Genomic DNA, 25,462 nt, shown 5'->3' with positions numbered 1-25,462 from the left:
ATAGATAACCATTTTTATTCATCTCCTTCTTTTTCTTTTGCTTTTATCTTTCTAAAAAAAATAATTGCACTGCTTAATGACTGGGATATGTTCTGAGATATGCATTGTTGGCGATGTGCAGTCATCACAGAGTGTGTTACACAAATCTAGATGGTATAGGCTACTACACACCTAAGCTAGAACCCCTATACCGCATGTTACTTAGCTGAATACTGTAGGCTACTGTAACACAATTGTAAGTATTTGTGCATCTAAACATATTAAAACATAGAAAAGGGACAGGAAAAACGCAGTATTATCATGTAAGGGAGCATCATCATGTATGTAGGCCATCACTGACTGAAACATTATGTGGCCCATGACAGTGAAAGTAAATAGATACACACTTTTCTTGGTATTCCCACCCACCTTTCTTGGATAACAGTACTAACTGTTCTGTTCTGTACTTATTCTCACATTCTGGAGATCACCCCATAGTGGAATTTACAGAGGTCTTCCTCATTCCACTTTACAGCTGTGTGGATGTACCACAGTTTATCATCCTTGGAGTGCCTTAGCTTTAGTTCTAGGCCCCCAATCCTTCTCACTCTGCATCCTTCCACAAGCAACTTCAATTGTAGACTCATCTTCTAAGGAAGATATCTCCTATACTCGACTCCCCCTTACAGACGACCTACTCAAAATAGCAGCTTAGATGCCTCAAAGTCAACACACCGAAAATCACACCCACGATTCTTCCCTCCGACCTGGTCAATCCCTTGTCTCTGTAAATGGCACCACTTCTGAATCAAAACCTTAAGAGTTATCCTTAATACTTCTCCCTCCCTCAGCCCGCTCATCTAATCAATTACCAAGACCTGTTTATTCTGCCATCTAAATCTGCCTCATATGTGTCTACTTTTCCCCATCTACTGCTACCATTCCATCATGAGCCTTGCCTCCAATGTCACCTGCCTCTCCTGATTTTCCTTATAGTATGCTTTTACCTGTCTTCCCTATGGGTTCATTTCTCTCTGCCTGGCTTCCTGAAATGCTGGAGTCCCTCCAGATTCAATCTTAGGCTCTTTCTTACTCTTACTGTAATATGAATGCTCTCCCTAGGCCAACTCACTCTCCCCTATTATTTCAATCACCCTTTATTGATCAGGTTCTCCCAAATTTACATTTCATGCTCAGTCTATATTTTGAGGTACCGTACTCTGAAATCAACACTGTTTGTCATCGCCATTGGGATAACTAGCTCAACCAAAAACAATTCATCTAAAACCAAATTTATATCTTCAAATCTGATCTCCTTCTAGTGTTCCTATCTCACTGAATGACATCACTGACCATCACAGAACAAACCAGAAACCAAGCAAGCATCCCTGACAACCCCATCTCCCTTTTGTTTGCTTTTATTTTCTTTGTTACCCCATCTCCTCTATCTTCCATGTCTAACAGTCCTGCTGGCTGTATCTCCTGGACATCTCTGGGACTGGTTCACTTCTTTCTGTCTCCAACACCACTAACCTAGTCCAAGTCACTCATGCATTCATTATACAACTGGACGCCTACCCTGGCCAGGGACTGTTTTAGGTTCTTGGAAAACAGGAGTGAATGAATGAGGCAACCCCTCCTACAGCAGCTTACAATGCAGAGGCAGAGAGAGATGATGAAGACACAGGTCTATTACACAGCACTAAGCACAGGCAGGGAAAATAAAGCACACTGAGGAGATAGCGTGGGGGCTGCAGGGCTGCATGTCAGATGATCTGTGCCTGTGTGAGCCGAAGCCCCTGCAGCACAAGGCAGTGAGTGAGCCACATGGACGCATGACCGCCACAAAGAACAGTCCCAGACAGAAAAAAGCAGGGCAGAGGCTCTGAGTGGGGGCCTGCTTGGCCCCCCTGACAAACCGCAGGGCGGCCAAGGGTGATCAGAGGCCTCGAGTGAAGGGCAGAGTGGAAGGAGATGAGGGTGAAGAGGTAGCCAGGGCCAGACCACATAGTGTATTTCTCCCAAAGGAGAGTTAAAAAGATAAACAAGTGTGGTTCCCATATCAAAAAATCTCAACTTTCTTTAGGGAGGAGAAAGCTCTCCCCAGCACAGGGGCTGTGGGGACCGAGGCTGCCTGCCCTGCAGCTCCTTGCTGGGCCCACGGCACGAGGGGCCGTCACTGAGCCCTCTGGACCTGACAGGCCCTGCACTGTGGTCGTCAGGTACTCCACATGGGCTGGCAGCTGCAGAATACGGCCTGGGCCTGCCCTGGGCTGCTTATGGCTCTCAGAGCCTGTGCCTGGCTCTCAAGCACCAACCAAACCCTGTGACAGGGCCCGTGGCTCTCTCTTGGGTGCCTGTTCCACCTTCTCCTTGCTGGCTTTGCTTCTCCGGACCTTCATGAACACCATTCTTTAGGCCTGAGCAATTCTTCAGTCCTTTGATCCCAGGCCCTTCCACAGGGAAGCCTTTGCTGACGCCACCTGCCTGCTCTGCACTCTCACAGCACCGAGTGTCTTTCCCACGTGGTCCTCACTGGAACGTGTCCTTCTGTGCCTTGTGTGCAATGAGCGTGTTCACCTTGTCCCCCACTAGACCGTGCACTCCAGAAGCACGAGACCTGCGTCCCTTTCTGCCCAATGCTATACAAAGCTGTGGGCGAGGGTTCAACCTCGATCCCCTAGAGCCAGAGCCTCCTAGTTCAACAGCTCTCAGCCCCCCACTGCTACGATGGCCCCTCCCTGTTTCCTCTGATTACTTCTCAGGCTCTGTCAGATTCCTCCTGCTTAGGCACCTCGCAAATGCTGTTTCCTGAAATTCGGGCCTCCACTTGGCCCCCTCACCCAGCCAGCTCCAGGCTTCTAATGCCCGTCATGCTGATGGGCTCCCTGACCTCCCTTGAGTCTCGGCCCTGTCACTTACACACCTGCCCACCAGGATTCCCCACCTGACTACTTCACTCACATCTCAAGTGAAATCCATCCCACACCCAACTGCTCCTGTGCCCTGATCACGCAGGCGCCGCCTCCTCCCTCACGAACTCACGGCAAGTGCCTTCATCCAGGCCCTTCCACCTCCTGCCTCCCTCCATGACTGCAATGGCTCTGCAAGGCTTCCCGCCTCTTTTTTTTTTTTTTTTTTTTTAAAGACAGAGTCTCACTCTGTCGCCCAGGCTGGAGTGAAGTGGCGCAATCTCGGCTCACTGCAACCTCCGCCTCCCGGGTTCAAGCGTTTTTCCTGCCTCGGCCTCCGGAGTAGCTGGGACTACAGGCCTGCCCCACCACGCTTGGCTAATTTTTGTATTTTTAGTAGAGACAGGGTTTTGCCATGTTGGCCAGGCTGGTCTCAAACTCCTGACCTCAGGTGATCCGCCTGCCTCAGCCTCCGAAAGTGCTGGGATGACAGGCGTGAGCCACCGTGCCTGGTGTTCTGCCTCACTTTCAAGCACGATGCTTCCAAAGTGACCATTCTTGTGAATTCAAATCACCTAAGAACGTCACAAACATATTCTCTTTGTGAAAAATTAAAACATTACATGTAAATAACATCCCCTTTCATGGACCCATTCTCAATCCCATTCCAAGTGTAACTAATGTCACCAGCTAAGGTGTGTCCTCCTAACCTTTCTCTCTGCTTACGTGCATGCACATTACACATACACATAATTTTCATTAGACATAAATGGTGGCGTCCTAACAATGCTCTGTAACTTTTTGGGAGCTCTGTCCACGTCCCTGGATTTGTTTTCAGGGTGGTGATGCTCACCAGAGTAAGGACACGCCGCAGGTCCCTTCGTTGTTCTTACACGGATGGAGACTCAATTGTTTCTGATTCAGACCAACTTTTCTAAGATACTAAGGATGATATGATTCCTGCCCAAATCCTTCAATGATTTTCAGTGCCCCACGGGACAGTTTCCACCTCTTAGAACTGTGCCCAAGCACTTACCACGCGGCCCTTCCCTAGCTTTCTAGGCTATCTCCTTCCTCACCTCCTCCTTTCCCAAATACACCCGGAGCTTCAGCCAGAGTGATTATTTGAAATTCCTTAAATATACTATGTTTGCTGAATGAATACATGAAAAAACAGCCCTATTCTAAAACAATAGGAAAGAGTAAGAAAAGAGATTCTGAGAGATTCATGGGGAAGTGACTACAAGGGAGTAATCCTGTCTAAGAGCCTGGGCTTCCCCTTCCCCACCACTTCTTGAGGCCTGAGAATCCTTAAGGGAATTTCCCAACCAATGTTCCTACCTCCTCTCATTAAGCAGACCTGTCTGCGGCGATTCCCGAGCACCTCGGGCCACCCACTTACCTAAAGAGGAGACGCCAGAACTGTCTTTCTCCACCTTCCAGGGATCTTCTCCTTGCTGCAACAGGGAGATCACTTTTGGTTTGGTAAATGGGAGCCCTGCACATAGACAAAAACCAAAACAAAACAAATCAGACTCAGTTTTGTGTTGATACAGTTATCCCCAATTTAAACACAGAACTCATAGGATGGTACAAAGAGCTTCTGTGTAGTGCTTCAGTTGTGCCCCTAGGACGTAAGGGGGGTAAGGGGGTAGGGTGAGGAAAAGACAAGTGACTTGTAGGACATGACTTTGGGATAATTAATTATCGGTTAAGAAAATATGACCAACATGCAGTATTGGTAATAGGATACCACTAGCTTTCTACAGAAGAGGAAATGTTAAGATATAGAGACTGATTAAATTTTGTAAGTAGGTTATCTACGAAAAGGATTATGTACCAGGTAGCTTGTCTAAAACGAAAAAACACTGTCTGACTCCCCTTTTTTTTTCTGAGGAGAAGCCTCACTCTATTGCCAGGCTGGAGTGCAGTGGCACAATCTCGGCTCACTGCAACCTCTGCCTCCCGGGTTCAAGTGATTCTCCTGCCTCAGTCTCCCAAGTAGCTGGGACTACAGGAGCATGCCACCATGCCTAAGTTTTGTATTTTCAGTAGAGACAGGGTTTCACCATGTTGGCCAGGATGGTCTTGATCTCCTGACCTTGTGATCTGACCGCCTCGGCCTCCCAAAGTGCTGGGATTACAGGCGTGAGCCACCGCACCTGGCCTATCCTACTCCCTTTTAAGGATGGCAGTGATCAGCAAACTACAGGTCATGGGCCAAATCCAGACCACTGCCTGTTTATGTATGGCCCTGTGCAAAGAATGGTGGAAAAAAACAAGAGAAACATGTTACAGAGACCATTATGCAGCCCACAAAGCCTAACATCTTTACTACGTGGGTTTTTTTTTTTTTTTAGACAAAGTCTCGCTGTCGCCCAGGCTGGAGTGCAGTGGTGGGAACTTGGCTCACTGCAAGCTCCTCGCCATTCTCCTGCCTCAGCCTCCAGAGTAGCGGGGACTATAGGCGCCCAGCATCACACCCAGCTAATTTTTTTTTTGTATTTTTCAGTAAAGACAGTTTCATCATGTTAGCCAGGATGGTCTCTATCTCCTGACCTCATGATCTGCCCGCCTTGGCCTCCCAAAGTGCTGGGATTACAGGCATGAGCCACCACGCCCCCCTAAGTGGCTTTTTATAGTAAGTTTGCTGATCCCTGGAAAAGACAAGTGGGAAAGGCAGGTGGTAGGCCTAGAGGCTGAATGAAGCCCCCTGCTGGGAGACAAGCAAACTACAGAATCGTTGGGAAATGATGCCTGAATCATGGACAAACTTTGAGTGTGCAGTTACATGGAGGCAGAGGAATGATTATCAATACCACCTCTTCCATTCCCAGACACAGGGCAATTCCATGCCTATAAGGGGGAATATGTTTTTAATGTTTATTTATAAAGATCTGATTTGTACAATCCTCAAACTCAGCTCAAATTTTTCAGTGACCAACCGCTTTTATTCAGGGAAGGAGGTGCTGAGATATCCCAATTTTTGAATTCTGTTTCTAGAGGGGAAATTTCCTTACCCAGTGAGACCAGGTTCCTATAGTTCTCCAGCATCACATCCCGGTACAAGTTTCTCTGAGAAGGAGCCAGCTTTCTCCACTCATCCCGGGTAAAGAGCACAGCCACGTCCTCGAATGTCAGTGACACCTGTAAGGACAAGTCGTTCCAGCTCACCCGGGACCACGCTCACAGAGTGGAGGGGGCAGCAGTGGGGAAGACACGCTACTCGTGAAACACTTCTGATACTATTCAAGCTTTTGAAGGTTCTAGATCATTCGTTTAATGAATAATTGGCCAGTAACAAATATATACTGAGCAGCACACAGTGAAATTCAGGCCTTGTGCAGCCACTGTTAAGAGATGGGTAGAGGGATTACAGCCATTAGTGGGAGTGTTAATTAGAAAACTCTTTCTGATGGCGATTTGATAATACATATTAGAACCCTTAAAGTATGCTCTTTAAAGTACCAATTACTCTATTTGTACGAAATGAACAGTGCACAAAAGTACACACAAACATATTCATGGTGTTTTTAAGAGCAAAAAACCAGGAACAATCTAAATACTTAATGATGGATGTTAGGTTAAGCAACTAATGGTACTCTCTGTGTGCTTACTCAAGCTTAAGGATAGTAATGATGAAGAGTAAAATAGCTATAATTTATTGAAGGCTTTCTATGGGCCAGGTATTGCTCTTAGAGCTTTATGTTCATTTGCAGTGTATAATCTTTATTTAACATTCACAACAATCCTATGAAGACGATACTATTATTGTTACCACTTTACACAAGAGAAAACAAAGTCACAGACAAGATAAGAAATTTGTCCAGGTCACACAGTCACTGACCAGCTGTGTGACTTGTACACATTTTTTTTTTCTTTGAGACGGAGTTTGGCTCTTGTTGCCTAGGCTGGAGTGCAATGGCATGATCTCGGCTCACTGTAACCTCCACCTTCCGGGTTCAAATGATTCTCTTGCCTCAGCCTCCTGAGTACTTGGGATTACAGGCGCTCGACACCATGCCCAGCTAATTTTTGTATTTTTAGTAGAGACAGGGATCCACCATGTTGGTCAGGCTGGTCTTGAACTCCTAACTTCAGGTGATCTGCTGGCCTCGACTTCCCAAAGTGCTGGGATTACAGGTGTGAGCCACTGCGGCCGCCTGACTTGTACAAATTTCTTATCCTCTCTGTGACTTTGTTTTTTCTTGTGTAATTCAAATCCAGCAGATGTCTGACTAAGCCTCCATTCTTAACTACTCTGTAAAACTGCCTTTTAATGCCTGCCCCTTAGGGTTAAGAAATAAATGTGATAATCTACACAATGAAGATGGATAGCGATGATAGTTGCACAACAATGTGAAAATACCTAAAATGCCACTGAATTATACACTGAAAAAGTTAAAACGGTAAATTTTATGTTATATATATTTTGCCACAATAAAAAAAGGTAAAAATGGTAACATACATGGTAACAGGCATACAGAGACACACACACACACACACACACACAAATAAATGTGTACAGAAAAATGATTTATTCGGGCTGGGTGCAGTGGTGCACGTCTGTAATCCCAGCATTTTGGGAGGCTGAGGCGGGTGGATCACCTGAGGTCAGGAGTTTGAGACCAGCCTGGCCAACGTGGTGAAACCCCATCTCTAATAAAAGCACAAAAAAAAACTTAGCCGGGCGTGATGGCGGGCGCCTTGTAATCCCAGCTACTCGGGGGGCTGAGGCAGGAAAATTGCTTCAACCCGGGAGGCAGAGGTTGCAGTGAGCTGAGATCCCGCCACTGCCTGGGCGACAAAGCGAGACTCAAAAAAAAGAGAACCACTAGACATGGATGGGAAGGGTGGGTGGTCCTCCCTACAGAATCCACCACTCATGAGGGCAGACCAGCTCCTCCAAAGGAAAAAGACTTGGGCTCCATCCTGGCTGAAGATGGTCCCGGGTGAAGAACTCCAGTTAGTGGGGAAAATCCATCCACTAGGATCTGAAGGGGCAATGAGCTCACCTGGGGCCTCGCTTCCCGCTGCCCGGCAGCCATGTCCTCTTTCTGGCTCTCCCGTGAGGACGGTGCAGTCTCCAGAAGGCAGATCTGAGAAGAAAAAGGGAGCCAGGAAGAACCCCTTCTGCTTTCCAGCCCTGGAATCCGCAGCTCTGAAACCCCGACTCCTGCTGAGAAAGACCCCGCGCGCCCTCAGAGGGATTCGGGAGGAGCCAGGAGCCCGCGGACCAGAGCAGCGCTGGGCAGCCAGGCCAGGCCCAGGCCTCACAGGCTTGGGGCTTACAGAGGGGACGCTGGACCCGCAGTGGCAGCAGCGACCCGCTGAGCCCATCAGGGCCAGGGCTCACCCCACGCCGCTGAGTTCCTCGGCGCCAGCTGGCACTGCCAGCACCCACCGCACCGCTCAGGAAACTGAGGCAGCACCGGGGCACCTGCCCCGTTCACGCCCCTGAGAGGCAGGCCGGGACTCCCACCACGACGGCCCCCGGGACGACTTCCCTCCGCCTCAAGCCTTTTCCCACCTGGTTCCTCTCCCTCCCGCCAACAAATCATCTCCTGACTCCACAAAAAACGGCTTTTTGAGGCGGAGTCTCGCTCTGTTGGTCAGGCTGGAGTGCAGTGGCGCAGTGGCGTGATCTCGGCTCACTCCGCGCTCTGCCTCCCGGGTTCAAGCAATTTTCCTGCCTCAGCCTCCCAAGTAGCTGGGACTACAAGTACCCGCTACCACACCCGGCTAATTTATGTATTTTTAGTAGAGACGAGGTTTCACCGTGTTGCCCAGGCTGATCTCGAACTCCTGATCTCAGGTGATCTGCCCACCTTGGCATCCCAAAAATCTAGGATTACAGGTGTGAGCCACCACGCCCGATCCCATGTATCCCATTTCTAACACAAGCTTCATTTTTTTTGAGACGGAGTCTCGCTCTGTCGCTCAGGCGGGAGTGCAATGGCTTGATCTCTGCTCACTGCAAGCTCCGCCTCCTGGGTTCACGCCATTCTCCTGCCTCAGCCTCCCAAGTAGCTGGGACTACAAGTGCCCACCACCACGCCCGGCTAATTTTTTGTATTTTTAGTAGAGACGGGGTTTCACCGTGTTAGGATGGTCTCGATCTCCTGACCTCGTCATCCGCCCGCCTCGGCCTCCCAACGTGCTGGGATTACAGGAGTGTTTAGTAGAGATGGGGTTTCACCATGTTAGCCAGGATGGTCTTGATCTCCTGATCTGCCCACCTCGGCCTCCCAAAGTGCTGGAATGACAGGCGTGAACCACCGCGCCTGGCCAGAAAACGGCTTTGAAGATGAAAGCGCTGGGTGTCCCGAGGCGGGAGGGGTGGCCGTCCTGGGGACGTACTCGGAAACCGGGGCCCGGCTGCCTCCGCCCTGCCCTCGGGGTCCCGGTGCCCCGAGTCCGCGAGGCCCACACGGAGCGGGCAGGGCGGGCCCGGGAGGAAACGCCAAGCCCGGCGTCCACGGTGGCCAGCTGGACGCGGGTGCACCGCCAATGGCGAGGGAGCACCCCGCGGCGGGGCCGGAGTCCAGATCCCAGCGCGGGGGTCGGTGACAGACGCCGGGGTGCCCGCCAGCGCCCACAAAGGTTTTTGGAGCCCCGGCGGCCGCAGGCCGTCCCCGCGCCGGGCGCCGCCTCCTCCCGGCCTGGCCTGCCTCGGACGCTCACCTCCCTAAGCTCGGGCGTTCCCGGGCCGCGCCTCCCCAGCCGCACTCCGCAGGCGGGAAGCTCCGGAACCGCCGGCCGGGGTGCAGCCTCGCGACCCGACTCCGCCCCGACGGCGTCTGGGCGACCTCAGGCTCGGCGCCGCTCACCCCGCGACGCGCCGGGGACTAGGAAGGGCGGGGCAGCCGCTGAGGCCGCTGGGAAACGGAGTCCACGGGAGGACGCCGGCATTCAAGGAAGTGTAGTTCCATGCGTTTGAGGCAGTGTTCTGGCTGTTAGGCGCCCATATGCCACAAGAGGGCCCCTGTGAGCTGGAGGGCCCCAGATTCCTGGTTATAGGAAAGATAAGGGGAGGTTCGCTGAGGGCAGTAACTTGCAACCCTGTGTCTGTGTGAATTTCGGGAGGGAGGGCGTGGGCGGCAGCAAAACAACGGCCCAGAACAGACCTATTTCCCCTCAGTTATTCACCAGAGGAGCACTGAGCACCTGCTGTGTGCCAAGCACGGTTGCAAGTGGTTTCAAACGTATCAATGAATGAAGCAAACGTCATTGCCCTGGAGAACTTTTTGGGAGGGTAGGGAGCAGACAATAAGCCATACACATGATTATATAACATTTTGGGGGATAAATGTGAGGAGAAAAAGGGTATGTGGAGGGGTTTCGTCGCTGAGGTGAGAATGGACGAGGACTCCCAGGAAGTTCCTGAAGCAAAGGGGAGGGAGCTTCCGTGAGGCCAACGGTTGTGTGTGTGTGTGTGTGTGTGTATTTTTTTTTTTTTTCATTTTTTCTTAACTAAATCTTCTCAGTTACAAAAAGAACACCGGCTCCATTTAGAAAGTTTGGCGCTTCCGTGCTTAAGAATATGCCTTGAACATTTGAATTTGTCAATAAATATTCTCCCTCAGTGGCATTTTTGATAGCTTCATTCCATTCCATTGCATTTAATTATTTAAAAAAAAAAAAAACGTCTAATTGGCTGGGGGCAGTGGCTCATGTCTGTAATCCCAGCACTTTGGGAGGCCAAGGCGGGCTGATCACGAGGTCAGTTCAAGACCAGCCTGGCCGAGATGGTGAAGCCCCCGTCTCTACTAAAAATACAAAAATTAGCTGGGCATGGTAGCGGGTGCCTGTAATCCCAGCTACTCGAGGCTGAGGCAGAGAATTGCTTGAACCTTGAACCGGGAGGCGGAGGTTACAGTGAGCCAAGATTGTGCCACTGCACTCCAGCATGGGGGACAAAGCAAGACTCCATCTCGACAAAACAAAACAAAGTTTAATTAAATTAAGCTTATTTCAATATACTTAACTAGTTATTTATATAATTTATATTTTAGTTGTTTACATTATTCAATTTTTTTAAACACCTTTAATATCCTTGCAGCTGTATCTTTGAAGATTATTTTCTTAAACCGCTTTAAATTGACTTGCCGGATGAAGGACTGGTAGAATTTGAAGACATCTGAGCACGTTGCCTAGCTGCTTAGTTGCCTTCCTGGAATATTTTAGTTTATATTTCCATAGGCAGTTCACAACAATATGTGCCTAGTACCCCTGCCCACTCTGGATTTTTAAAATGCTTTTGATTTTTTAATAGTGCAAATAGTTTATCTTGTTTTCATACGTGATTTTGAGTACCTGTTAAATTTGCCTTATCCTTGTTAATCATTCAGATATTTTCTGATGTTAATTGGTATGTTGGATGTTTCCTATTGAAATGTTCAAATTTTTGGCATCACTTTGAAATACTGTGTGTATACGTAATTTTTTAAAGAGGAAGACCTCTGGCTCACGCTTGTAATCCCAGCACTTTGGGAGGCCGAGGCATGTGGATCATTTGACTTCAGGAGTTCGAGACCAGCCTGACCAACATGACAAAACCTCATCTCTACTAAAAAAAAAGAAAAAAAGAAAAAAAAAGCTGGGCGTGGTGGCACATGCCTGTAACCCCAGCTACTCGAGAGGGTGAGGCAGAAGAATTGCTTGAACCCAGGAGGCAGATGCTGCAATGAGCTGAGATTGCACCACTGCACTCCAGCCTGGGCAACAGAGTGAAACTCCGTCTTAAAAACAAAAAACAAAAGAGGAAAGTGGCCTGGTGCAGTGGTGGCTAATGCCTGTAATTCCAGCACTTAGGGAGGCCAAGGTAGGTGGAGATGTCAGGAGTTTGAGACCAGCCTGGCCAATATGGTGAAAACCCATCTCTACTAAAAATACAAAAATTAGCCAGGCATGGTGGTGCATACCTGTAATCCCAGCTACTTGGGAGGCTGAGGCAGGAAGAGGATCACTTGAACCCCCGGGAGGCAGAGGATGCAGTGAGTTGAGACTGCGCTGCACCATTTCACTCCAGCCTGGGTGACACAGCGAGACTCCGTTGGAAAAAAAAAAAAAAAGGAAAGTGCTTTTCTGTTTACCCCAACTATGAAAATAATGCATTCATTATAAAACATTTACACAGTAGTATATGGAGTGAAGAAACATGTAATAAAGAAATAAGTCCAGCAGAAACACTGTTATATCTATTCATAAATGCTATTTTGTGTACATACACACATTTGTGTGTATGAAACAAAAATGGAATCATACTTCTCATATTATTTATTTTATATTTTTTGTCTTATTTGGCAGTGTGTTCATTCATGAACATCAGCCTACTGGCTCAACCACAGAGATATCTAAGCAGGCTCAAGTGTTTACAATTCTGATTTGAAGGCCACACTTTATAGTATACAGACCTTATGAAATTTGGCTAGCAAGCTGTATTAGTCTGTTCTCACACTGCTATAAAGAACTACCCAGCCGGGCACAGTGGCTCACGCCTATGATCCCAGCACTTTGGGAGGCCGAGGCAGGTGGATCACCTGAGGTCAGGAGTTCGAGACCAGCCTGGCCAACATGCAGAAACCCCGTCTCTACTAAAAATACAAAAACTAGCCAGGCATAGTGGTGCGCCCCTGTAATCCCAGCTACTGGTGGGGGCTGAGGCAGGAGAATTGCTTGAACCCGGGAGGTGGAGGTTGCAGTGAGCCGAGGTTGCAGTGGGCCAAGATCACGCCAGACTCCATCTCCAAAAAAAAAACAAACAAAAAAAACACTACCCTAGACTGGGTGATTTATGAAGAAGAGAGCTTTAATTGACTCACAGTTCCACAGGCTTAACAAGAATCATGACTGGGAGGCCTCAGGAAACTTACAATTATGGCGGAAGGTGAAGGGGAAGCAAGCATGTCTTAGCATGGCAAGCAGGAGAGAGAGCAAAGAGGGAGGTGCCACACACGTTCCAAACAACCACATCTCAGGAGAACTCACTCACTATCATGAAAGCAGCACGGGGGAAGCCGTCCCCAGACCCCTCCCTCAACACGTGGGGACTACCATTCAAGATGAGATTTGGGTGGGGACACGGAATCAAACCATATCACAAGTAGACCTCAATAGCCAGCTGGAAATCAATTTAGGAAGTAATGAGAAAGGAACACAATCAATAAACTTCTGATTTAGCCACTCCAGCACTTACGCTATTTAAAATATGAACTATACATACAAAAAGCCAATTAGAACACATAGATTATAAGTATAGAACACATGATTATAAAGATAATACCCCTGTAACCATCCACCCAAGTTGAGAAGTAGACCCTTACTAACAGCCAATACAGTTGCCCCAGGTATCCACAGGGGATTGGTTCCAGAATACCCGTGAATACCAAAACCTGATGATGCTCAAGTCCTTATTATAAAATAGCATACTATTTGCATGTAACTGATATGTATCCTCCTACATACTTCACGTCATCTTTAGATTACTTATAATACCTAACACAGTGTAAAGCTGTGAGTTTATCATATGTGGCCTCTATTATTTTGAGGTATATTCCTTCCATACCATGTTTGTTGAGGGTTTTTATCATAAAGGGATGTTGAATCTTACTGAATGCTTTTCAGCATCTATTGAAATGAGTATACGACTTTTGTTCTTAGTTCTGTTAATGTGATGTAACATTTTTACTGATTTGGGTATGTTGAACCATCCTTGCATCTGGGATTAATCTCACTTGATCATGGTGAATGATCTTTGTAATACGTTGTTGAATTCTGCTTGCTCTTGTTTTGTTGAGGGTTTTTACATCTGTGTTCAGCAGAGATATTGGCTGTACTTTTCTTTGCTGTTGTTTCTTGTGAACGTACAGCTATATGGTTATATTGGAGGATTATTTATTCCAGTCTTCTCTGTCTGGCTTGTTTTGATTTTTATTGGATATGTTTACTTAGAGATTCTTTGTAATTTACCTGTTGATAGTTTTGATAGTTTTTTTGTTTTGTTTTGTTTTTTTTTTTTTGAGACGGAGTCTCGCTCTGTCGCCAGGCTGCAGTGCAGTGATGTGACCTCGGCTTGCTGCAACCTCCGCCTCCCGGGTTCGAGTGATTCTTCTGCCTCAGCCTCTGGAGTAGCTGGGACTACAGGCACCTGCCACCACGCCTGGCTAATTTTTTTTTTTTTTTTTGTATTTTTAGTAGAGACAGGGTTTCACCATGTTCACTAGGATGATCTCGATTTCCTGACCTGGTGATCCGCCCACCTCGGCCCCCCAAAGTGCTCGGATTACAGGCGTGAGCCACCGCGCCCGGACACCTGTTGATAGTTTCTATTCCCCCGCAAGTAGGACTCTGCCTTCTTTTTAGCATTAGACGGTGCTGTAGGGACAGGTTTGCCTTGGTTCTGGTCAACAGTGCTGCTTGCCTTAAATGGGGGAGGTTCCAAAGGGGATATGTTGGTTGTGTAGGAAGGCTGGCCAGGGGTTCATGACCAGGGAACCTGTGGCATGAACCTCTCACAGCATAATGCTGATGAACAGCCACTTGGATTTGGCATCTCCTTTGGCCAAGTTACCAAGCAGGGTTTCCAAAGCTGGGAATGGTAGTCCTGCCTCCCCCTTTGTCTCTGGCTCTCTCAGGGGCATTTCTTCCTTCAGGGATTTTTGGTACTTCCTGTGGGTTGAGGCAGGGACAGATCTCCTGTCCAGGAACCCAGGATGAGCGAGGAAGCTGGTTGTCCGTGTCAGTCTCACTTTTTCCAGTGTAGAAATCATGAACTGGGGGAAATTTTCCACACACTTGGTGTTGGCAGATGGCAGTTTAATTAGATCCCATTTGTCAGTTATGGCTTTTGTTGCCATTGCTTTTGGTGTTTTAGTCACAAAGTCCTTGCTCACACCTATGTCCTGAATGGTATTGCCTAGGTTTTCTTCTAGGGTTTTTATGGTTTTAGGTCTAACATTTAAGTTTTTAATCCATCTTTGAATTAATTTTTGTATAAGGTGTAAGGAAGGGATCCAGTTTCAGCTTTCTACATATGGCTAGCCAGTTTTCCCAGCACCATTTATTAAATAGGGAATCCTTTCCCCATTGCTTGTTTTTGTCAGGTTTGTCAGAGATCAGATGGTTGTAGATGTGTGGCGTTATTTCTGAGGCCTCTGTTCTGTTCCATTGGGGAAGACCCTGAGTTTTTTTCTTTTTTTATAAAAAAATATTGTCTGAGGCCGGGCATGGTGGCTCACGCCTGTAATCCCAGAAATCTGGGAGGCCAAGGCGGGCAGACCACCTGAGGTCAGGAGTTTGAGACCAGCCTGGACAACGTGGCGAATGGTGAAACCCCGTCTCTACTAAAAATACAGAAATTAGCCAGGCATGGTGGTGCATGTCTGTAGTCCCAGCTACTCGGGAGGCTGAGGCAGGAGAACTGCTTGAACCTGGGAGGCGGAGGGTGCAGTGAGCCAAGATCATGCCACTGCACTGCAGCCTGGGCGAGAGAGCAAGACTCCATCTTCTCAAAAACAAAAACAAAAAACAAAATATATATATGTAGTCTGAAGTTTGTACTGTTAAAAACATAATACGGTAAAATGTCAACACATTTGTATAAAATCATCAACATCATTTAATGAGAACTACGTAGGGCAAAGAGTTTGATTTTAACAATTAGATGACTAGCATTAACATTTCCCAAATATTCAGTAGAAGATACCGTAGGGTATAAACATCTAGACGACAGAAATAGAGGAAAGGGGCAGAGAGAAGCAAGGCAACGGCAAAGAGGTGGAGGGAGAGGGAAAGCCTCACATCCCTGGCCCTGAGGCTTCAAATCTCACCCTCCCCAGGACTTGAAGTTACTGCCCTTTCCACCACTCACGGGCTTGCTTCCCTAACAGTCCCCTCTGGGCTTCTTTCTGCTGTGGGATTTAAAAATCCAGCTTTCATTATTGTCTCCCCCACCTTAGCCTACCTACCCATACCCCAAACACACACAGCATGTTTTCTTTTTCTTCTTCTTTGTCTCTTATTTTTCAACGAAGTCCCACCATTTATTGAAGTTAAATAACTTTTCTTTTTTTTTTTTTGAGATGGAGTCTCACTCTGTTGCCCAGGCTGGAGAGCAGTGGCGCAATCTCAGCTCACTGAAACCTCCACCTCCCGGGTTCAAGCGGTTCTCCTGTCTCAGCCTCCAGAGTAGCTGGGATTACAGGCGCCCACCACCACGACTGGCTAATTTTTGTAGTTTTTAGTAGAGACAGGGTTTCACTGTGTTGGCCAGGCTGGTCTCGAACTCCAGACCTCATGATCCACCTGCCTTGGCCTCCCAGAGTGCTGGGATTATAATAGTGAGCCACTGCGCCCGGCTGAAGTTAAATAGCTTCTGTAACAGGCATGAATTTTACAGTCCCAAAACCCAGATGTGCAAACGTAAACCCCCCTTTATTTTTTTTTTAAACTGACTTAGATCACAAGACCCACTTCCACAAATGGAAAAATACCTCACTGCCAATTCGAGGAAAACGCAGACATTTCTGAGATTTGCTTCTCAGTTTCTTTGGGTAAATAGGAAGTCAATACGAAATTCATGCTCTCTCTTATTTCCTTCTGTTCTTTCCATCACTCCCTAAATCTGGGGGCAACAGGTACAGCAGCCTGAGCTGCAGAAAAGAAAGAAAAGATTCTCTCAGTTCTCTCAAGGAGACTGTCTAGAACAGCAGACTGTCAACTAATCAAGTAAAGGCCGAATTGCAATACAGGTAAGTTTACCAAAAACGTTCAGGGAGTACAGAGCAAGTATAAAGCAGCAGAAACTCAGCTCAAGGGGCCAGAGAAGCTTCCAAGAGGAGGCAATTTTTAAGTTTTATCTTAAAGAGTGAGACGGAGATAGTAAGTTTAAGAAGACAGGGAAGGATACCTCAGGGGGCATTTGCTAAGGCATGGTATAGTGGGAGAGGGTGACGTGCTTGGGAAATACAAGTAGTTCTGTCCAGCTAGAGCACAGGGCATGTTCAGAATACTAGGTAGGAGATGAGTCTAGAGAGATGAATACACTGTACATCAAGCCAAAGGATTTGGATTGTATTCTCCAGACCAGGGCTTGGCAACTGCACATGGAGTCCAAATCTAGCCTGGTTTTGTAAACAAAGTTGTACTGAATACAGTCATGCTCATTTGTTTACTTACTGTCTTCAGCTGCCTTCACACTTCAACATCAGAGTTGAGTAGTTATGGCAGAGGCTATATGGCCACCAAAGCCTAGTATATTTACTATCCAGCTCTTTACCTTAAAAGTTTGCTGGCTGGGCCCGGTGGCTCACGCCTGTAATCCAAGCACTTTGGGAGGCTGAGGCGGGTGGATCCTGGCCAACATGGTGAAACCTCGTCTCTACTAAAAGTACAAAAATCTAGCTGGGCATGGTGGCACGCACTTGTAGTCCCAGCTACTCGGGAGGCTGAGGCAGGAGAATCGCTTGAACCCTGGAGGCGGAGGTTGCAGTGAGCTGAGATCGTGCCACTGTACTCCAGCCTGGTGATAGAGCAAGACTCTGTCTCAAAAAAGAAAAAAAAGAAAAAGTTTGCTGACCCTGACCCTGGGCTAACCCACTTCAGTAATAAATGCACCCTCTTTAAAAGGATAAATTATCCTACAGGCAAAACTCCACTTAAATATTGTTAGCATATTGTTATTTAGATATATCCAAACTTAAAATTAAGTGCAAGCATCTTATGGTTATAGCTCTTTTGCAACTATAAAAATTTGTATAAACTGACAAAAACAATACAATTCAAATTACTGTATTGATTCAACGTGACCGATGACATCACTTGTATGGAGACAGATTTCCACTGCAAACACTGGACTGTCACAGCGCAGGTACTTTTGAATTCGGCAGCTTACACCACCCAGACCACAGAATGGCTTTACTTCTTTGAACTAGGGTAAAACTTTTGTTAATATAACAAAAGACAGTGACTTCATGGAACTTTATCTATCCCAAATGCCTCATTTTGAGATACGAATTTCCCGTCTTTTTTTGCATAAGCTATCAATAATTATAGTAATGACCACTGGTCCAATGAAAACAAAATGCATGGGCAGACACCAAAATTAATTGTCAGTACTCAGCTCTAAGGCAGCCACTGAGGTGATCCACAATTGTTCACGTTTTAAAATATCACCCTAATGAAAACAGGATAATTTAAAAATTACCACAGAGAGCTGCAGCTTCCGGATGATACGCAGTTATTGAAGAAATCTAATAGCCAGCTATTCATATGGAAACAAATAGCTAAAAACAACTAGTCCAAACTAGGTGAACCTAAGTAGTAATGGATTAGAGAGAAGAGGACACATTTGAGAATATTCAGCACACTATCTGGACAACACTTTAAACATCAAATGGTCATGGGAAGGAAGAAACGTAAGGGGAGATTCAGGAATGACTCACAGGGTTCTGGCATAGGCATGTGTGCTCACCGAGGTGAATAAACACACAGGAGGTAAAAGTTTAGGAGAGAGGCCGGGCCCGGTGGCCCACGCCTGTAATGCCAGCACTTTGGGAGGCCAAGGTGGGCAGATCACGAGGTCGAGAGATTGAGACCATCCTGGCTAACGCGGTGAAACCCCGTCTCTACTAAAAATACAAAAAAATTAGCCGGGCGGCGTGGTGGCGGGCGCCTGCAGTCCCAGCTACTCTGGAGGCTGAGGCAGGAGAATGAAGTGAGCCCGGGAGGCGGAGCTTGCAGTGAGCCGAGATTATCTAATATTTATTTAACAGCTATAATTGTTTATGTTTTAGCAGCTACAGATTGTTAGGTATTACAAAGTATAGCAGTGCTTCTCAATCTACACGTGCATAAGAAATAGTTGTGTGAGGAACGCGACCCTCTTCCCAGCAAAACAGCACTTAATCAATGAAAATTATTAAAAACACACCATTTAATGTCTCTGGGACCAGGTGCAGTGGATCACACCTGTAATTCCGGGATGTTGGGAGGCCAAAATGCGAGGATCGCTTGAGCCCAGGAATTTGGGACCAACCTAGGCAACAAAGTGAGACCAATGTTTACCTAGAAAAATTTTTAAAATTTGCCAGGCATGATGGCATGCACCTGTAGTCCTAGCTACTCAGGTGGCTGAGGTGAGAGGATTCCTCGAGCACAGGAGTTCAAGGCTGAGGTGAGCCGAGATTGTGCCAGTGCACTCCGGCCTGGGTGACGGAGACTTTCTCTCTAAATAAATAAAGTGTCTGGAAATTGTCCTAAGGGCATACAGCAAATGAAGAGAGGGGGGAAGAAAGAAAGACATGAGACATAGAAAACAAGAATGACAGACACAGATCCAACCACATAATACAATCCTTAAATGAGAACAGATGAAACAATCCAATTAGAAGGCAGAGATTAAGGCTTGGTTAAAAAACAAACTATATGCTGTCTACAGGAAACACACTTTAGATTCAAAGATACAAACAGGCTGAAAGTAAAAAGATGGGAAAGAGACATAACACGAAAACAGCAACCATAGCAAGCTGGAATGGCTATATCGATATGAGACAAAATAGACTTTAAAAATGTTACAAGGGGCTGGGCATGGTGGCTCACGCCTGTAATCCCAGCACTTTGGGAGGAGGAAGTGGGTGGATCACTTAAGGTCAGGAGTTCAAGACCAGCCTTGCCTACATAGTGAAACCTCATCTCTACAAAAAATACAAAAATTATCTGGGTGCGGTAGGTGGGCACCTGTAATCTCAGCTGCTAGGGAGGCTGAGGCAGGACAATCACTGAACCTGGGAGGCGGAGCTTGCAGTGAGCAGAGATGGCACCACTGCACACCACCCTTGGTGGCAGAGTAAGACCCTGTCTCAAAAAAATAAAATAAAATAAAATGTTACAAGAGATAAAGAGGGACATCTTTTAATGAATAAAGTGTCAATTCATCAGGAAGACATGGTTATAAACATATGAAACTAACAAAAAAGACCCAAAACATGATGCAAAAATGAACCACAGAATTGAAAGGAGAAATGGACGACTGAACAGTGATAGTTGGAGACTTCCATACCCAACTTTGAGGAACAGATACAACAGCTAGATGAAAGATCAACAGGGATATGGAAGATGTGAACACTGTTAATCCAACCAGACTAATAAATATCTACAGAACACTCCAACCAACAGAGGCAGAACACACGTTCTTCTCAAGCACACATAGTACATTCTCTAAGATATAACATGTGCTAGGACGTAAAACAAACTTCAATAAATTTAGAAGGATTGAAATCATATAAAGTACATTCTGTGACCACACTAGAAATTAGAATTCAATAACAAAAGAACATTTGGGAAATTCACAAACATAGAAAAATTAAATGTCACACTCCTAAATAACAAATGGATGCTATGGTTTCAATGTATCTCCCAAAACTCATGTCTTGAAAACTTAATCCCCAGTGGAACAGTATGGGGAGGTGGGGACCAATGGGAGATGTTTAGGTCATGAGGGCTCTGCCCTCATGAATGGAAATGCCACTATAAAAACGGCCCATGGAAGTGGTTTCTCTCTCTCTCTCCCCACCCCCACCTCCTGCCATGTGAGAACATGGTGTTTCTCCTCTCTGGAAGACGCAGTGTTCAAGGCACCACCTTGGAAGCAGAGAAACCAGGCCCTAACCTGCCAGCACCTTGATCTTGGATTTCCCAGCCTCTAGAACTATGAGAGAATAAATTCCCATTCATTATAAATTAACCAGTCTCATGTACTCGGTTATAGCGGCACAAAATGGACTAAAACAATAGGTCAAAGAAGAAAAAGGAAACTAGAAAACACTTTCAGATAAATGAAATAGAAGATGCAACATACCACAACTTATGGAATGCAGCAAAAACAGTGCCTAGAGGAAAAAGTATAGCTATAAATGCCTACATTAAAAAAGGAGAAGGCCAGACAATACAGCAAGACCCCGTCTCTACAAAAAAATTAAAAATTTAGCCAGGCATGGTGGTGTGCACCTGTAATCCAAACTACTTGAGCTCAGGAGGCTGAGGCAGGAGGATCACTTGAGCCCAGGAGTTCAAGGCTGCAGTGAGCTATGAGCACAGCACTGTACTCCAGCCTGGGCAACAAAGCAAGACTCTATCTCAAAAAAAAAATTTTCCACAGAATGAAAGAAAATATTTACAAATTATATATCTGACATGGGTCTAGTATTCAGAATACATAAAGAACACTTACAACTTAATAATAAAAACAATCTAAATTAAAAATAGGCAAAAGACTTAAACAGATATTTCTCTGAAGAAGATACACAAACTGCTGATAAGCACATGAAAAGTCGCTCAACATCATGAAGTCATTAAGGAACTGCAAATCAAAGCCACAATAAGATACCACTTCACACACAGTAGGATGGCTATAATCAAAAAGATGTAAGAGCAAACTGTGGCAAGGATGTGGAGAGACTGGAATCCTCATATGTTGCTGGTGAGAATGTAAAATGGTGCAGCCTCTTGGAAAACAATTTGGCGGTTCCTTAGAAATTAAAAGATAAAACTCTTGGCTGGACTCACGCCTGTAATCCTAGCATTTTGGGAGGCCAAGGTGAGTAGATCGCCTGAGGTCAGGAGTTCCAGACCAGCCTGGCCAACACGGCGAAACCCCAACTCTACTAAAAATACAAAAATTAGCCAGGCATGGTGGTGCATGCCTGTAATCTCAGCCACTCGGGAGACTGAGGCAGAAGAATAGCTTGAACCTGTGGGGGCAGAGGTTGCAATGAGGCAAAATTGCGCCACTGCCTCCAGATTGGGCCAAAGGGTGAAATGAAACTCTGCCTCAAAAATAAATAAATAAATAAATAAATAAACACAATTTTAAAAATAAATAAAACTCCCATTATGACCCACCAATTCCACTCCTAGGTATATACCCAAGAGTGCTGACAACAAGTGTTCAAACATGTACACACATGTTCATAGCAGCACTATTCACAAAGCTTTGTGAACCCAAATATTCATCAATGGATGAAGGAATAAATAAAATGTGGTGTGAATCCATACAACCGAATACAGTAGCTCCCCCTTATCATCAGAGGATACATTCCCAGACCCCCAGTGGATGCCTGAAACCACAGACAGTACCAACCCTATATATACAGTCAGGTGCCACATAAGGGCATTCTGGTCAACAGTGGACCACATATCTCAGAACGCGTCCCTGTCACTAAGCAGTGAGTGACTGTACTGTTTTCTCCTACACATACGTACCTCTGAAAAAGTTTAACTTACAAATCGGGCACAGTAAGAGATTAACAATAATGGCTAATACTAAAATAGAACAGTTACAACAATATGACATCATCACTATTCTTGCGCTTTAGGGCCACTGTTAGGTAAAATAAGAATGTCGTGAACACAAGCCCTATAGTACGTGGCAACCGATCTGATGTCCCAGATGGCTGCTCAGTGATTAATGGCAGGGAGTGCTTATAGCATGGATGTGCTGGACAGAGGCAAGACTCACGTGGACAGGAGAAAGCAGGATGGTGTGAGGTTTCATCAGGTTCCTCAGAACACTGGGCAATTTAACACTTATGAATTGCGGCCACGCACAGTGGCTCATGCTTGTAACCCCAGCACTTTGGGGGGCCGAAGTGGGCAGATCACTTGAGGCCAAGAGTTCAAGACCAGCCTCACCAACATGGTGAAACCCCATCTCTACGGAAATACAAAAATTAGCCAGGCCTGGTAGCATGTGCCTGTAATCCCAGCTACTCTGGAGGCTGAGGCAGGAGAATTGCTTGAACCCAGGAGGCAGAGGTGGCAGTGAGCCAAGATCATGCCACTGAACTCCAGCCTGGGCAACAGAGCAAGACTCCATCTCAAAATAAATAAGATAAAACTTGCGAATTGTTTATTTCTGGAATTGTTTTTATTTCTGAAACTTCTGTAGTATTTTGAGACCACTGTTGACTGTGCATAACTGAAACTGCAGAAAACAAAACCACGAATAAGGGAGACAGACTGCGTTATTCAGGTAGCAGGAAGGAACGGAGTAGTGAGGTGCGCTACAGCATCAATGAGCCTTCAAAACCTGCTAAGTCAAACAAGCCAGTTGCAAAGACCCTGCATATTGTGTGATTCCATTTCTATGAATGGACATAAGACAGATTATTAGGAAAGATGAGGGTGAGAAAATCAGAGTGACTGCTGATGGATAAAAGGTTTCTTTTGGGGGTGATAAAAGGGTTCCACAATTAGATTTGGTGATGGTTATAAAACTCTAAATATATTTTAAAATATTGAATTGTATATTATTCTTTCTTTTTTTTTTGAGACAGGGTCTCACTCTGTTGGTCAGGCTGGAGTGCAATGGTACAATCTCAGCTCACTGCAACCTCTACTTCCTGGGTTCAAGTGATTCTCCATCTTCAGCCTCCCAAGTAGCTGGGATTACAGGTGTGCGTCGCCATATCCAGCTAATTTTTCTATTTTTTGTAGAGATGGGGTTTCACCATGTTGGCCAGGCTAGTCTCCAACTCCTGACCTCATGATCCGCCCACCTTGGCCTCCCAAAGTGCTGGGATTACAGGTGTGAGCCACTGCACCCGGTCATGTGTTTAGTTTTTTAAGAAACCTCTTCCTTTTTTCTTTTGAAGTCACTGGAGAGGGCCAGGCACGGTGGCTCATGCCTGTAATCCCAGCACTCTGGGAGGCCGAGACGGGCGGACCACGAGGTCAGGAGATCAAGACCATCCTAGCTAACACAGTGAAACCCTGTCTTTACTAAAAATACAAAAAATTAGCCGGGTGTGGTGGCAGGCACCTGTAGTCCCAGCTACTCGGGAGGCTGAGGCAGGAGACTGGCGTGAACCCGGGAGGCAGAGTTTGCAGTGAGCCAGGATCGAGCCACTGCACTCCAGCCTGGGCAACAGAGCAACACTCCATCTCAAAAAAAAAAAAAAAAAAATAAATAAATAAATAAATAAATAAATAAATAAATAAATGGAAGTCGCTGGAAAAACTAACTCCATTTCACTTTATATTGTATATAGGGGCTCAATCCTTTCTGTAGAATAAACAGGACTCTCTGAGCTCACTGCCATCATTAGGTACAATTTCCATATGGTAGGTATCTCACCTAATCCTCAAAACTCTGAGAGCTGCTGTTTTCTCTAACGCGGAAAGGAGGCAACTTGAGATCCAGCGGTTAAACACCTAAATTCCTGAATCTCAAGAGACCCATCCTCTTTTGCAGTCCAGGCTGGTATTACTTTCTTTTTTTTTTTTTTCTTTCCTTCCCTTTCCTTTCCTTTCCATTCCCCTTCCTCTTCCCCTCCCTTCTTTCCTCCCTCCTTCCCTTCCTCTTTCTTCTTTTTCTTTCACTCCTCCTCCTCTTTTTATTTTTTTTGAGACAGAGTCTCGCTCTGTCCCCCAGGCTGGAGTGCAGCGGCGTGATCTCCTCTCACTGCAAGCTCTGCTCCTGGGTTCACACCATTCTCCTGCCTCAGCCTCCCGAGTAGCTGGGACTAGTTACCCACCACCACGTCCGGCTAATTTTTTTTGTATTTTTAGTAGAGACAGGGTTTCACCGTGTTAGCCAGGATGGTCTCGATCTCCTGACCTCGTGATCCGCCCACCTCGGCTTCCCCAAGTGCTGGGATTACAGGTGTGAGCCGCCGTGCCCAGCCTCTAGTTCTTTATTTCTCTCATTTCTTCCTTTCTCTCTTTCGTTCATGGTTTCCCTCTTGCCCAGACTGATCTCAAACTCTGGGCTCAAACAATCCTCCTGCCTCAGCCTCCCCAGTAGCTGGGATTACAAACTCAGTCCACCCTCCTTCCTCAATAATAGAAAATGCAAAGTTCTCTCTCATTAGAAAAAAAAACAGTCACAGGTGCATCATTGACTTGAGTGTAAGAAGCATATTACCTTGCAAAATGTTGGCCGGATCATTTTTGGAGGCATCAGAAGAATAAGATATTTTTATAAGCGAAAACACTGCAATTTGCCTAAGTGGAACAGTGCATAAATAGTGAACAGAACAAAACCAGCTCATTTCCTCTGTCCCTCTGTGTCGAATTCTTGGGGAAGGAGAATTTTAATTAACGTACAGGTAATACTTAATTAGAACAAGATCTCCTGTTACAGCCCAAAGAAACCCTCAGTGGGCCAGGCGCGGTGGCTCACGTCTGTAATCCCAGAACATTGGGAGGCCAAGGCAGGCAAATCACCAGGTCAGGAGATTGAGACCAGCATGGCCAACATGGTGAAACTCCTTCTCTACTAAAATAGAAAAAATTAGCCAGGCTTGGTGGCGCGTGCCTCTAGTCCCAGCTACAGGGGAGGCTGAGGCAGGGGAATCACTTGAACCCGGGAGGCAGAGGTTGCAGTGAACCAAGATCATGTCACTGCACTCCAGCCTGGAGACAGAGCAAGAGTCCATCTAAGGAAAAAAAAAAAAAAAACCCTCACTGACCCCTCCAGGGTGGTGGGGAGGAGCTGACCGGGCAGCTTGTGTGTGAGGTGTTTTGTGCACTTCAGCAGGAAAGGTGAGGCAAGATGGGTGATTCAGACCCCC

The 25,462-nt window shown here is 46.3% G+C and overlaps 1 protein-coding gene across 11 annotated transcripts in view; it reads right to left on the bottom strand.

Annotated features, from left to right (window-relative positions):
• ZNF354A (zinc finger protein 354A) overlaps positions 1-25,462 on the bottom strand; it is a 46,700-nt gene that overhangs the window by 9,155 nt on the left and 12,083 nt on the right. Inside the window, exons 1-5 of one of the 11 annotated variants that reach the window (XM_055285017.2) lie at positions 9,576-9,721; positions 8,991-9,175; positions 7,907-7,990; positions 5,912-6,038; positions 4,294-4,389 (exon numbers count right to left, since the gene is read on the bottom strand). In XM_055285017.2, coding sequence (XP_055140992.1) covers positions 4,294-4,389; positions 5,912-6,038; positions 7,907-7,990; positions 8,991-9,026 — 343 coding nt within the window. In that variant the 5' untranslated portion in view covers positions 9,027-9,175; positions 9,576-9,721. Of the gene's footprint in view, positions 1-4,293; positions 4,390-5,911; positions 6,039-7,906; positions 8,071-8,421; positions 9,744-18,860; positions 18,928-25,462 lie in introns of those variants that run through there. The other 10 variants (XM_063642428.1, XM_063642429.1, XM_055285016.2 and 7 more) reach the window with 10 other exon arrangements.

The sequence above is a fragment of the Symphalangus syndactylus genome, chromosome 7 (assembly GCF_028878055.3).
Source record: "Symphalangus syndactylus isolate Jambi chromosome 7, NHGRI_mSymSyn1-v2.1_pri, whole genome shotgun sequence".
Lineage (NCBI taxonomy): Eukaryota > Metazoa > Chordata > Mammalia > Primates > Hylobatidae > Symphalangus > Symphalangus syndactylus.
This window is presented reverse-complemented; position numbering and strand designations above follow the sequence as displayed.